This window comes from Macrobrachium nipponense, chromosome 39, assembly GCF_015104395.2.
Source record: "Macrobrachium nipponense isolate FS-2020 chromosome 39, ASM1510439v2, whole genome shotgun sequence".
NCBI classification, from domain to species: Eukaryota; Metazoa; Arthropoda; class Malacostraca; order Decapoda; family Palaemonidae; genus Macrobrachium; species Macrobrachium nipponense.
This window is the reverse complement of record NC_061099.1, coordinates 23,702,008-23,717,890: the sequence shown is the minus strand read 5'-3', so window position 1 is coordinate 23,717,890 and position 15,883 is coordinate 23,702,008. Positions and strand designations below refer to the sequence as shown.

Here is a 15,883-nt window from a genome sequence, read left to right as displayed (position 1 = left end):
TGGTTTTTTTTAATAGTTTTATCACAAAAAGTGCATTTTATGATGAAATTGATAAAAAAAACTAAGAATTTGTGGATATTTCTCATAGAAAAATATTGCAAATAGGCAAAATATCCACAAACAATGCGGGGAAACTTTCCAGAGAGAAATCCACAAATGTGTGAGTCCGCGAATCCGGAGAATGTGTATTATATATCTAGAGAGAGCATGTTTCTTATATGAAGAAATAGTTTTATGGCAAAAATTAGTTTTCTAACTGTAATAGTTTCATAATTATTACAAAATAAGCCATAATTTTTTTCTTGCAAATTTTAGGCAACATATAAATCAAGAGAGAGCACATTTCTATTCATTTGATTATATTGTAAATTTCTGGGCATATTTACTGGCATAGTTTCTGTAGATTCAATGGGCAGGCCAACTTTGGACCTGTTTGCCATCTTTAGGAACCCGCATCTTCCTCTCTTGTGTTTTCCAGTCTTAGTCCCTTTAGCATGGGCAACAGACACCATCCTTCAAATTCTGCCCATCTTAAACCCCTACGTCTTTCTGCCCTTCAGCATAGTTAAAGAAGTACTGAACAATTTTCAGCTTCATCACTTTACAATGACCCTCATAGTTCCATTCTGACCCATGAAATAATGATTTCTGTACCTGCCACAGTTGCTGGTGGACTCTCCAAGACTCCTTACTCAACCCGTGTCTCTCAGTCAACCTCACTTAAGAGAGATACCATTGAGGGTAGCTCGCTCTTACCCGGGTGAACTTTACACTGCTCGGAGGCTTATCAGAACATAAGGTTTTCTTCAAGATGTACTACAAGGGCTATGACTAAATGCAGACGTCAGTCTTTTAGACATGTCGATCAGACTGTGAACGATTTCTGTAGCTGGCATCTCAGACTCCTCATTTCCTCTTTTGAGACATTTGTGACCCAAATTGCAGAATGCCTCTCTTACTGAGGAGATCTTGAATCTCTCATATTCAATCATTAAGGATTATCAAGCTACAGACTCAGTACTAATGTGGTTTGCTAATTTACCCTTGGAATTTTAGCCTTGAATGAGGACCCTTCCAAGACCTGGTCCCATTCTTTCTCCCTTAAGAACTTAAAGAGGAGACATTCATGACAGCTGAGAACAGGGATTTGGGCACCCAGGAATGTCCACATGTCCACCAGCTTCCAGCTCGCTTGGCCCAGTCAAGCTCCGAGAGCCTAGGAGCACCTGCCAGCTCCCAAGCATTTAGCTCACTAGGGATCCAGCTCGTCTGGCGCCAACTACAGCCTGGCACCCAGGAGTGCCCGCTAGCTCCCAAGCTCTATCTTTGACTGACTTCTAGCTTGCCTGGCACCAGCTACAGCCTGGTGCCAGCTCTTGCTAAGAGCACCTAGGACAACCCTGCCAGCTCCTGAGCATCTAGCTCACCTGGCACCATCTACAGTGTGGCACCAGCCCAGAGCACCCAGTGCCTGCCGCCGGCCCCCGATTATCTGGCACCAGCTTTCCCCTCATCCTTAGTCTGGGGAAGAATAGAGAGCTCTCTATCCAGTTGGAGTTTTCAGGAACTACCAGAGCAGGTTCAGTAGAGCAGAGGTCCATCAGTAATCTACAATGTTGTGGCATGGATTCATTTCGCCCTGTAAGAGTGCATTGTCCTTCATCCTAATGGATCTTATTTCTGAGACCACACTCAGATTTAGGAGAGCATTTTGACTACATCTAAATAAAGCTAAGGATATTAGAAACAGCTTCTTCCACATTTGCTTTCAGGTACCAGATGTCCCCTCCTTTCTGTCTTGCAGTCGACCCTCTGGATGCTTAATCAGTCTTCACTTTTCATGAATTTTAATTGAGTTAAAATAGTTTTAATATATTACAGTACCCTGCGATCGCCATTGTATTGTGGAAGGAATCATAGGATTTTCTCCTACTATCCTTTCACCTGGGACACCCAACTTTCCCAGTGGATGGACTTATACTGATGCTTTGTTAGCCATCAGAGTATTCCTTTGCTGCAAAGATCCCTCTTGAGTAGAGGCACTCCAAACCACTAGAGGTCAAGATGAGCACCAAGCAAAGGCAATATTCTTCTGCAGTAGCTCTCTGAACTGATAAGGAATGACAAGCATTGCCTTCAGTGCTAGCAACTTTTTTATTTTAAATTCATTGCATGTCTTAATGATTTGGAGTAGAATATGTTCACGTATCCCACCTCCTGTCAATGTGGGATTCATCTATGTAATTACTGTATACTTGGTTACATATATAAAAACGACATTTTTTAAATAAAATCAATTTTTATATATAGTTAACTTCACATGGACATAAGGGTACAGACAAAATGAGGTTGTCTGCTAAATCGTTCCAAGTATTCCTGTTAGTGGGTGAGACTAGTCTTCTACACTGAAGCAACTGAAGTGCTAGTACAGATTTTGAATTTAAGCTGCTGTGATAGTTTGAAGCTAATGGCTAGTGTAATTAATTGGTAAGTACTATATACTAAACTTCATTTTATTATAAAAATTTCATTTTCATATAGTTTATAGTAGACCCGCCATCTTGTTTGTTATATCTCTTCCCTAAGTCTTAACTTTTCAATCTTGTATATTGTCCCCTTTTTACTGCTATTCATTTTATTTAATTACATACTCATTTTTTAATTTAGTTAAGTACCTCATCTCATAAGAGGATTTAATTGTATTAAATTGTGTTTTGGATGGTTTTGGTAGTTATTTTAATAAATGTTTACTTGCTCAGAAAGCAAGTCTTGCCAGAACTTACAATTTTTTTTGCAATTTGAAGTACGTACTTCATTTAGGTGTATAATTCCCCTGGAAAAGGTCAAATGTACATGTGAACTTTGTTATGAGTATAATGTCAGAGCTTTTATTGATGTTTATGAAATTGCAATGGAAGGTTATTATTGTACGTGAAGGATGACATTAAAATCTATTAATGAATGCACAGGTACTATTCTGTAGCACAAATAACTGCAGTTTAATCATTTGTTTAGCAAATGAGTTTTAAGACAATTATAATGTTTTTAGGATTGTGATACAACTTTTGTTATCTGGGTTTTCATCTGTCTAAACAACTTAGTTTCTAGATAATTTTATGAATTAAAACAAAAGAATTTTTCATCTAATTTATCTGATATTCACTAAAGTCCGCCTAATAGAAGATTTTAACTAGTGTAATAAATAAAAAATGCATTGAATAATATTGTTGTTATATCATTAGTTCTTAAATAAGACTGTTAAAAGAACAAGCCTGCAAAGTACATTTCCCCTAGATAATCAGTTCTTGCTGGCAAATCTCAAAGGTTTCTTGAAACCTGGTTTTATTGTAATTATCAACGCTGTGTGAAAACTTGGAAAATCTTGTGTTGTGTAATTTTTCAATAAATCAGGCTTACAATGTAATACTATATAATAGGAGTCAGTACCTCATTAACAACAATAAAATACCACAACTACAGTAGTCATGTAACTAATGTTTTTTAATCTGGAATGATATAACTTGAACAGAAGAATTTCAATTCAGTTTAGTTTTAACATGCATGAATGAGTTTTTGGCTATTGTTTGTACACGTAAATCCAATTGGTAAACATTTCTAAAATAATTTTAAAGTTATTTTCATAGGGTTAGTCATTTTTGAGGTGTGGTTTCAAATGAACTCCCTTGATTCCAAGGCCCTTGGTACTCTAATGGCACAAGATCTTTGCTGAAATAGCAAGGATACAGTAGCACTTATTTGATATTTTGTCCTTGTTTTGTGATGTAACAATATGTGTTGTTAAGATAATGACTTGTGTTAAGATCATTGATTTGTGTCTCCTAATTCCATCTGATGTGTCTGAATGGAAATTCACATTACCCCTATGGATCCAAAGCTACTTATCCCATTCCTTTGCACCTTGATTCTCATATGGTCAATATCTTAGTCCATCTTTCAAGTCTGATTCAGGGATCTTCCATTCCAGTTTTGTTTTTTCAGTTTGTCCTTAGTATAAACCAGGAGATTCTTAGCGCTCACATTACCTAGGACTGGTGTCTATGTCTAGATTGTCCCTATCCATTAGTTTGGTAGAATCCATTAAGGATTTATTGTCTTATATACTGAAGAACACCCATTTCTTTGTAGTGTAAATGATAGCTAAGTAGTTTTAATAAAGCTCTTAGAGATATAGTTTTCAGAACAGATAAATTGTGCTAAATCTTACCTTATGGGAGATTAATTGTGTTCATAGTATTTTTTTATGTAGCTAACTTGTAATTTCTCATACATATAAAAGTTCCATTCACCAGTTTAGTATTTACATCCTGACTGGAAATTATTGTAGTTTATAAACAAAATCAAAGTGCATTTCATTATATACAACACATACTGTATTATGAGTATGAATGAATGTCAGGAAGTACAGTGGTTTGGTGTCTATATGTCACAGCATCTCATTCAGTTTAGAAATGTCATTAATATGTCCCTTTAGGGAAAACCAATCTTTGATATTATTTCATTACACCCATATTAGTATTAAAGCATTCCTTGTCACCCTTGTGTTAAGCTCCTGATATGAGATATATTTCAAAGCCCCACCCTTCCCTTGAACATAGGATGAGCTATCGTCAGCCAGCCTCGTGTTAAGCCCCTGAATTTTGACATATTTCCAAGGCCCCCCTCCCACCACAGTCCCAAGATTGGCTGAGGGTTCCTCTCTCTCACTGTTTTTTTTAAAACTTACATGATTAGGTCCCTCATTTTTCTGAGTTTAAAGAGGTAACACCAATAAGTACAAACATTCTCTTAAATTTTCCCAGATATCATGATAGGTTTCATGACAGTGCTACATGTGGTTACCAGTACTATCAAACTAGGCTTTTTGTTTCTTGTTCCCGTTGGATTTTCAGAAGCAGTCATTTTCTTGCTAATTTTTCTCTGAGCAAGTATCCTCATGCCATAATTTTAAATTAATTGGATGTAAGTATGATACTAGAAGTATCCAGATCACTTGTTAGTAATAATAGTAGTAAGAGTTTTTAAAAGAATTTCTGTCGATTGACAGTACATATTAACACCAAGTTCCTTATATTTTAAATATTGGTGTGCTGTATATTAGAATAAAGCTAATTATTGAATCTGTATGTACATGATTTTTTCCGAAGATTTGGTACTAACCTAGTTCCTCGAAGAGTCATGTTCATAGCACTAACTGAGTAGAGTTGTGCTCATTGCCATTTGGAAATGCTTGTACTTGTGTCTCAGATAACTTTAGACATCCTCTTTATAATGATATTTTGTGGCACATTTATATTTAGAATCTGTGCATTGAATACAGCTGCCCCACAAACACTAAATCATGATTTTATCTGTTGGCTGCAGAACACACATTCCATTTCTGAAGGATCCCCTTGGGTTGAAAGTAACAAGTAACATTAGTCCATTGTACCTGCTGCATGATATCGAGTATTAATCTGCATCGTCACAGGTTTATAGAGTATCATATTTTACCATGTCTTGATTTTCTACTACGTAATGTGGCAAACTTATATGACCTGACTTTGTGTGTTAAATACTATGTTTTCATTATTCAGTCAACCATTTTCTACAGAAATAACCAAAGACTCAGCTAGTGATGGTCTCACGTCAGCGGAGGTCTTTAGCGAAGAAGATTACGAACATGGCCCTGGTGGGCGTGGACGATTCGACCCAAGGGCTCCTGCTCCACGATCTCACATGGAGCGTGGACGTCCTCCACCACCGCCCCATCAATGCAGACCCATGGGTCGAGAACCAAGGGACATGAGGGATGGCAGAGATCCTCGGGATCCTCATTACCGTGATGGGCGTGATCCCAGAGACCTCCCAAGAGATAGGAGAGATCCCCACATGAGAGAACCACACAACCCAAGGGATCCCAGAGACCCCAGGGACATGAGGGATAGGTATGATCCAGATGGTAGGCACCGGGACTATGGGCGCGATTACCCTGGAGGAAGGGAAGGACGAGGCAGAGGTGGCGGGGGCGTCGGGGGCCCTATGGACCAACATACTAGAATATTTGTAGCGCTGTTTGATTATGACCCATCTACGATGAGTCCAAACCCTGAGGCCTGCGAGGAGGAACTTCCCTTTCGTGAAGGGCAACTCATCAAGGTCTATGGGGACAAGGATCCGGATGGCTTCTACTGGGGGGAAGCTGGTGGCCTTCGGGGTTACGTCCCGTGCAACATGGTGTCAGAAGTACAGGTTGGTGCTGCCCTTATTCTTGCTCTGTAGTTTTCATGACTTAGTCCTTTGGTTTACTTTGCATGATTCAAGTAATGTTTTTATTGAGTCTTTTACATATCCTTGATAATTTTCACTCTATGGCTGTTGTACAAAGCTTAATAAAATCACAATATGTCATACTGTATTTGGATACGTATTCATAAAATATGAATAAGTAATTTTATTGACTTTATTCTGTGCATTCTCATAACTATACTTTAATTTACTTTAATCATGCATCACTTGGTTACTTTCTTTATAATGTAAACATGGTACTGTATTGTTTATGTTCAAAGTTTCATAATTATCTTACTACAGTTAATTGCAGCATAAAATTTACATGGTACTATGCAAAATGCAATTGACAATATTTTCACAAGCCAGAAAAAAGAACAAAGGTAATTGTAGATAAAAATTAAGTATACCATACATACTTCTGTTTTTCGTCTTTAGTGTCAGTGAACAATGTTCCCTGTGGTGTTCCTAATGCATGAGTAACATTTTGTATTGGACGTCACCACTAAATTTAGGTGTGGTAAAGTTGTCATTGAAGTGATAGACACTTAAATACAATTCGTTAGTACTACTAGTAGAGTATTGCATGCGTCATAGACCTAGCAATTTATCATCAGTGACAGTTTATTGTTGTGTTAATATACACCCAGAGTTTTTAAGTTTTGAGTATGGTAAGAAAGTAATTTTTATTGAGCTATACAGGGTAGATGTATTTGTTGACTGTGAAGGTTTGAAATTATTCTCCCCTGATTTATATTATCCTTTTTCCTTCCAATCCCAATATTTACTTATCATGAATTTAAATGTAGATGATTCATCATTCATCAACTCAAGTTTGTTGTTAATATGTCACAAGGATTTACTACAACTAGTTATAACTAGTTGTAGTAAATCCTTGTGACATATTGTCATTTTAGAATGACAACATTTTAGAATGACAACATTGTCATTTTAGAATTTTTGTAAAAGTTCAAATCAGCATTATTAGGAGTTGTAAGAAGGTTTTACCCATTTAGTCTTGTGGTGTGTACAGTATTCATTATTGCTTGGAACAAGCAAAAACCTTACAAGCAATCTCCAGTACTGTGTTGGAGTTAAACCAGTGCCGCAGCAAAAAATGCTGAATACAATCTTGGTTTTTCAGTCACAGAAATGGTTATTTACTATAAATTTGAATGTGTTCATACAAAGTACAAACTTCTTTTTTTATGATTGATACTGCTTGGTATTGCACATTATAGTACAATGTCATACACCAGTGAGGGGGGGTAAATCTCTTACCACCGGAAGGGAATTCTTCACTGAAGGAAGGACTAGTATATTACTTTCAATAGTTACATGTCTTTTATAGAATTACAATAGAAATTTAATGCTTATATGTAGGATAAATTTAGATACTGTACTGGTAATGTTGGTGACATAATTTTTGATAACTACCATTTCAGGGGAACGGTAGACTGTTTAGTGACACAGCAAATTATTAGAGTATCAAATTTGGAAACTGATTAGTGTTCATTGTTGTCATTCAACATACTAATAGATGAAACTTAAGTTTATTTTTACAATAACATATTCCAAGTGAAGAGTGATTTCAGTGCCTATCTTAATGTTGTGAGTAACTATACTCTGTTTTTCTCCATCTGTCCATCCGGCTGTGGTGTATGCGTATGGTAACACTGCATCCCGGACTTTAGATAGTTACATTCAGCTTACATTCAACAACAATAATAATATCCTATTTCGAATATTAACGGTGTAATTAGCATACAGTAATTTATTAAAACACTTTTCAGTTGCAAATGTACACCCAGATATCCTTTTATTTACCTAAAACTTACACATAGCATAACTATTTAAAGCCCGGGATGCAGTGTTACCATGCGAAAACGCCACAGGCGGATGGACAGATGGAAAAAAACAGAGTATAGTCCCAGATAAGGTAAAATTCACTTACCTTGCAAACATAGAATTTTACTCCCATTGTCCTGCTGTAGTTTTATGTAGCTAAGGTTTAAACCTAATTTTCTTTTATATATGTCAAGACCACTTTTTGTTGATCCCTCTCCTACAGCCATGAGCTAGATTTTATTTATATGGATTTTTAGTCCTCTAATGCCACAGTCCACTCCTCCATCTTTTTAAACAACTACAAAACCTTTATATTGAAATACTATTTAGGCAAATGAGATTCAAAAATTAGAAATCCACAACTTTCTGGTTTCAAAATTTGAACATTCTTGCTTGCTTGGCAGCATCATGAACCATTTCTGTCTGTTAATTCCTTGGCTTTCTGTCACATTCTATTTGCAAAGTGGAAGGGTATTTGTGTATAAAGTCATTTCTTAATTGAGATGAGACTTGTACGTATATTATAGTATACTGCAAAGATAAAATGATAATCTTTAAAATTATCAATGTATATCTATAGAAAAGTAAATCATCACTTCATTCTGAGTTCAAAACAGGAAATAAAATTTGTACCATACCAGTTCTACCTTTGATCCAAAGGCAGTGAAAGTTACCTCCATACTGTGTGGTGAAGTGCTTACAGAAAATGGTCAATGATTCTTCTGATGTATTGTTATGTGCTTCTGTACTTAAAAAGATATTGCAAGAGCCTATTTTTTACATCATTATGGTATTTAATGCTGTGTAGACAATTGGTTAGGAATTCATCTCTGGTATTGCGCTGGTGATGTAGTTTGTAGTCATCTCTTATCTGTCAAAAAAGGAATTACAGTGTCAAAACAATGTTTTGTATTTCTCCATCATAAATCCTAGGACCATGCAGTAACATCCAGTTGAGTGTTACATGTCCTCTGAATACCATTGTTTAGTAATACTCTTCAGCCATAGTAGTACAGTGTTTTCTTGCTCAGTAGTCTTCTGTTTTAAACCATCATAACTGTCTCTAGAACCTTCATTAAAATTCATACCTCCCAAAGAGATTTGCAAGATTGATTCTTAATTGGCTGCTGTTTTCTGCAACATATTTCAGTTTGACCTTTACTTTCCAGCCATCGTGCACAATGCTGGGTAACGGGGTAAGATTCGATCATTATGCCACATCAGAATTAGTCGAGAAGACAGTGTGCACAGTAACATTTTGACATTAAATCTTATTATGTACTGTATCAGCATGAAAGTTCATTGGTATATGTAAGAAATCCAGTATCTGGCGCTTGCCTGCTCTTGAGATTTCAAATTACCCTGCAAGTTGAATCATATTCATAGTAGCACTTGAGTACGAGATTCTAAAGTAACGAAATTGCACAGTTTACAAAGATATCCGACACTGATAGCTTGCATTTTTATTCCCCTTTCCCTTAATATGCTAAACCCTCCCTCAACACACTGCCATAAGTTCATCAGTGCAGAATCATAAATCAATTACAAGTTTTAATAGTGCACTGGAGTCATAAGAAGTAATTCTGCCACTGTTAAAGATATATGTAAATTGAGTTAATCCCTCTTTTTCAAATTGTATCAATTCTCATCAGAACTTTTATTTTTCAGTCCCACAGAAATTGCTCCTTCAAATGAAAGCATGGCAGTGCTGTAAACCTTTTTCGTGTTGTTAGGGGTTATGGTATCTTTGTTATGCTGTCTGATTTTTAATTTACAAAAACCACTGAAACTAAATCCCTAATTTAAATGCATAAATTTTTAAAAATATTTACTAGTTGTAAAAGCACCACTTAAGTCTTGCCAATTTGATGTCTTTGTGTTCATGGTCCATGTTACTATGACCTTGGTGTTTCAGACCTTGAATTTGGAAAAAAAAAAATTTTGTTATTTACATTTTCTAGACTTAGTGTTGTAGGGCATTGAGACATCATATTTTGGGCCGTGGGGCATCAAGTTTGGATGTTCCTCTATTTTGTGGAATGCCTGGAAACTGGATACAATCCAGCCCACTGGAACACTGTTGACACTGTTGGAGATATTTACAAAAGTGAGGCATGACCCCAATGTGTATAAGAAGATCCATTATTCCAAGATACAATTTTATGTAGGACTGGAGGTCATGTGTTAAGTATTTCCTTATATATAAAACTATGGATATGCTTGCTAAGAATAACTATTTCATTTTTTATCAAGTTGTGTTAGTTGGAAACTGCTCAGTGTATTCCAAATTTCAAGTATTGTAAAACTTTTGATGTACAGTGCTAATAAATATCGTGAAGCTACAGTACCATTCTAAAAGAGTATACTATACGCACGTAGTTTTCTACAGAAATTGTACAAAATACAGTATTTTTAAGAGTAAACTTTGATTTACAAATCATAGACGTGTAGAGTGAAATTAAATACTATGATGATTTAGTAAGTGACTAGTTTTACATGTGGTTTGCCACAGAAGTATAATGAAACTCTGCTCATTCATTTAACATCACAGTTTTGCTCTGGATCCTATGAGAAACTATATTTGTTGTATAAATAAACTTAAGATCCATTATGAACATATTTTGATAATAATGAAGAGGGGTTTTGCCCCATCTTACAACTCCTTTTTATGCCAACTTTGTTTGTAGCAACACATGAATTATGATACTTTTTCATAACTTGAGGGGTTACAGAACCTAAATTTAACATTTACACACTATTTCTGAGTCATATTCAAGGGAAGATGGTACACAAATAGTTTTGATCCATCACAACCTTTCAAATCATATATGCCTACACTTGTAGTCTTGTGGTTTTCAAGTGCTTCCAGTTGCTTTGCTCTTGCCTTAAAGACAAAAGAAGATCGGTAAACACACACTCTGGATAGGTTATGGAGGCTGACAAAGCTTTTTTATGACAAAAATACCATCCTTTTCTCAGTTCCCATATTACCAACTTTTCAACTGAAGATGCAATATTTAAAAGGAATCTGAATGAAGTCACTGTTCTGGATGACACTTGAGGAATTGTTACATGGGCACCCCTCCACTCTTCTCCAAGAAGTTTGTGAGGCCTTCATTGTCCTGTAACTGATGTGAAGGTAAATTTGTGACTGTTAAGAAGTCAGCTGTAAAGTTTGGAAAGCATTAACTTCTCCAGCTCTTTGAAATTTCTACATCTCAATCTTGAATCAGTTCTGTCTTCATAGCTAGTGCACCGTTCACTTGTCAAATTGTTGGTAGCCCCCTTTGTTCTGATGTTTGTGTTTATCTTTCCAACCTCTTCTCTTGCTCAGTCTGGACTTTACCATCTATAAGCCACCCCAGGTGAAGTCAGTTCCCTTTCTACATACCATCTATAAGCCACCTGAGGTGTAGTCAGTTCCCTCTCTACAGTTGTGGGTTCATCATCCTTACTTCGTGTAAGCATCACAGCGACCTCTTAGTTGCTCAAGAATGATGTTGCCGTATAACCTATCATTCCCACCATCTCAGAGCCAGTTTCACTACCACTTAGTGGAACTTTTATTTTAATGAGGACCCAGAGAAATAAAACCAACAAATTTTGATTAAGGGATGTCTGGAAGGAAAATGTGTTGAAGTTTAAAACCTACGCATTTCATTTTTCCCACATGCATCATCAGCCATAATCTTATTTGGTTTTTTGTGTCACCTTTTGCAGTAAAATCAGTGCTGTGGGTCAGATGTTGCCTTATTCCAACTTTTGAAGTTACCTAAATGAACCCTGGCATTCTGCATATTACAAATCCAAGAAAATGTCTTTTCCTCCATACACCTCAAGTGTTCAAGTTAGATGAAGACATATGTAGTCTCATTTCTTTTAATAGAATTTCATGTTCCTTAGGACTGTGTTTTGTTTTGGTAAGTTTAATATTCATTATTTGGCTTCAGATAATGACTACAGTATATGTTATCAGAGTTATAACTGGCACTTACATAATCATGGAAAAATTCTGATGTTGCCATGGAGATTGTGAATTTACAGTTGTAAACATCTTTGCACATGTACTGCTTGAAATTTAATGCCTTTAGCTATAGATGTATATCACCAGTAACAACTGCAAGGTAACAGATGCTTGCTTGAATTGATGTACTGAATGTGAATCTGCATTGACCCTAAAACTCAGAGTTGACAAAGTCTCAACACACAAGATAGCCTCTCACCTTCTAGGGAATGGTTGTGTACGTATGTGTTATCCTAGATGTGTTGAATAAAAAATCTATGTTAATTTGCCTTAAACATCACACTTAGTGACCTAGGAAGTTTGTGAATATGGTTCAGTAGTCCTGTTCTGCAGTAAATAAGTCAAAATTGGAGATTATTAGTGATATTTCAAACATTCAGCTGAAATCAGTTGGTCCTGTTTGTACATAACATAGAATTACAAGCCATGTTTGTAGTACTTGGTTTTAATTTAGTTGACCATATTTGTCTTTTATATCTTTAGCACATGAAATGTTTTGCTAATTGGGACTTTCAAACAGCAGTTTTTACCCACTGACTCTTTTCTTCAGGTTGATGATGATCGTGTTGCACAAGAGCTTTTGAAAGAATCTGATACAGGGAGGAGGAGAAGAGATGGCTCAGTTGGACGAAGAGGTCACCAAGCTGATAGATGGGGTGACATTTACGCAAACATGCCGGTACGCAAGATGATTGCGATGTATGATTATGACCCTCAGGAACTCTCTCCAAATGTTGACTCAGAGGTATGGACAGGGATATTCAGTTATTCCCATTGTTTACATTATGAATTAGGGAAAAGTATTGATTAATTTTTTTTATTCGGCTTTTGTTTTCTGTTGTATAATTTTCTTGTGCATTAAATTACTTTATTTCCTAAATTTACCAAAAGAATATCTTAGATTTATAATATTTTATGATAAGCATTATAGACACAAATTTATATTTTATGATAAGCCATACATGTATAGACAAACTTTTATCATTTTTTTATTACAATATTCAGGTTTCAAGTTTGTTGTCAATAACTAGGATATGCATATCACTTTTTATTATATGCAGTCATATGTTGTTCCATAGACTTGGAATTTTTTTAATGCATTTTCAGCTAACAGAGTTGGGTTTTAAGACACTTGTGAAAGATGTCAAAGTTAAAAGTTGTCAGTGTGATAGAGCTGAGGTGCTGGAAAATTGATTTACAGAATTATTTTGTATTAACAGTTCATAATCAGGATATAGATTAAATTCCCTCTTTATCATATCTGGTATGGTCCTATGTTTTATTAGGTTGGTGATATTTTACATATGAATAGCAAATTTCTTAATGAAATAAATTACGTATCACTATTTTCAGATCTTTGCTAATGTATAGTGTACAAGTTTAAGGGTACGTGTAAATATTAGCATGAGCAGTACATAAATTTGTTGTTCAAACACCCTAGTGGTATTTATCAAATATAGTATCATTTAAGTGAAAATTGAGTGTTTTAGATAATCATAAACCCAACTCCTGTTTTGTGAAAATGTTACTTTCCATTCACATTGTTTGGAACTTTTGTTTTATATTTTGAAATAGTTTGGTCACCAATGTGGGTCACTCCATCAGTTTGTCACATTATTTTTGTTTCAAGTTTCAAGTAAGGACAACCAAATCCTGTAGTTGAGCAGCTTCTTAAAGTAGATATCCCCTGGGGAGTAGAGACTTTTAATAGTTACTGATGAAACATTGCTGGAGCTTTTCTGCGATCCAGATCAGGCCATTACAAGTGAATATATACAATTATCATACCAATAGCATCTATGAAGCTTCTTGTATTATGGAAATGGCAGTTTGTTTATTATGTTTCTTTATGTTTTGTTGAACACTAGTTTAGTTGTTATTTCCATGGCTTATAGGGTAATTAAGATAAACTGCATTTTTAGGACAGTGGTATAAAGATTTGATCAAGGGCATTTGATGTAGTAGGATGGTCCATTTGTATGAGTCTGTCTCGGGGTCACTCCTAGATCTGTTATTAATGCTTCTGAGCTAGTTAAGGTATTGGTACTGAACTTTAGAAAGAAAACACTAAAATTCAAAATTAACCCTCTTACGCCGAAGCGGTAAAAAAAAAAATTGTCTCCCGTGTGCCGGAGGTGTTTCAGAGTGAGCGCGGAAGCGGAAAAAAAATTTTTTTTCAAAAAATCACAGCGCGCTTAGTTTTCAAGATTAAGAGTTCATTTTTGGCTGGCTCCTTTTTTGTCATTGGCTGAAGTTTAGTATGCAACCATCAGAAATGAAAAAAATTATCATTATCATATATAAATATGATAGCGCAAAAACGAAATTTCATATATAATTGTATTAAAATCGCGCTGTGCGCAAAACGGTTGAAGGTAACAAGTTACTTTTTTTTTCGTTGTAATGTACACTAAATTGCAACCATTTTGGTATATAACACATTGTAAAACAATAAAAGCAACACAGAGAATATATTATCACAAAATAATGCATGAATTCGTAACGCGCGGACGTAAACAAATATTTTTTTCAAAAATTCACCATAAATCTAAATATTGTCCTAGAGACTTCCAATTTCTTTCAAAATGAAGACAAATGATTGACTATTACTATACTGTAAGAGTATTAGCTTACAATTGCAGTTTTCGACCATATCTGACGAGTTAAAGTTGACTGAATGTCGAATTTTTTTATATATATATTTTTTATATGCAATTATTTCGGAAATAGGAAAAGCTACAACCTTCAAATATTTTTCGTTTTATTCTACATGAAATTGCGCACATTTTCATATATAAAACTCTATGAAATGCCTAATATGAAATGGAGCAAATATTCCGAGAATGGTACGTACGCATTTCGGAGATTTGTGGCGGAGAATCCGCGAGTGGAGGGAAGGAAAGATTTTTTTTAAATTCACCATAAATCTAAATATTTTGCTAGAGACTTCGAATTTGTTTCAAGATGAAGATAAATGACTAAATATTACTAGACTGTAAGAGTTTTAGCTTACAATTGCGTTTTTCGACCATTTCAGTAGAGTCAAAGTTGACCGAACGTGGTTTTCTTTCTATTTATCGTGATTTATATGCAAATATTTAAAAAATGAGAAAAGCTACAACCTTCAATTATTTTTGTTGTATTCTACATGAAATTTCGCACATTTTCATACATAAAACTTTATGTAACGGCTAATTTAAAATGGTGCAAACATTACCACAATCGCACGTATGATTTTTTCGGAAGAGTTACCGCGTGGACGTAAAGAAAATTTTATCTTTTTTCATAAATTCACCATAAGTCGAAATATTGTGCTAGAGACTTCCAATTTGTTGCAAAATGAAGGTAAATGCTTGAATATTACTAGAATATAAGCGTTTTAGCTTACAATTGCGTTTTTTTACCATTTCGGTAGAGTCAAAGTTGACCGAAGGTTGAAATTATGGCAATTATCGTTATTTATATGAAAATATCTCAAAACTGATAAAAGCTACAACCATGGGTTGTTTTTAGTTATATTGTGCATGAAATTGCGCACATTTCCATATATAAAACTTTATATAACGGCTAATTTTAAAATGGTGCAAACATTACCACAATCGCATGTATGATTTTTTTCGGAAGAGTTACCGCGCGGACGTAAAAAAGTTTTTTCATAAATTCACCATAAATCGAAATATTGTGCTAGAGACTTCCAATTAGTTGCAAAATTAAGGTAAAATGATT

At 35.2% G+C, this 15,883-nt stretch overlaps 1 protein-coding gene across 1 annotated transcript in view; it reads left to right on the top strand.

Moving 5' to 3' along the window:
• LOC135210214 (uncharacterized) overlaps positions 1-15,883 on the top strand; it is a 462,528-nt gene that overhangs the window by 372,105 nt on the left and 74,540 nt on the right. The window contains exons 35-37 of the mRNA XM_064243050.1: positions 5,612-6,249; positions 9,303-9,329; positions 12,708-12,902. Of these exons, the coding sequence (XP_064099120.1) occupies positions 5,612-6,249; positions 9,303-9,329; positions 12,708-12,902 (860 nt within the window). The remainder of the gene's footprint in view (positions 1-5,611; positions 6,250-9,302; positions 9,330-12,707; positions 12,903-15,883) is intronic.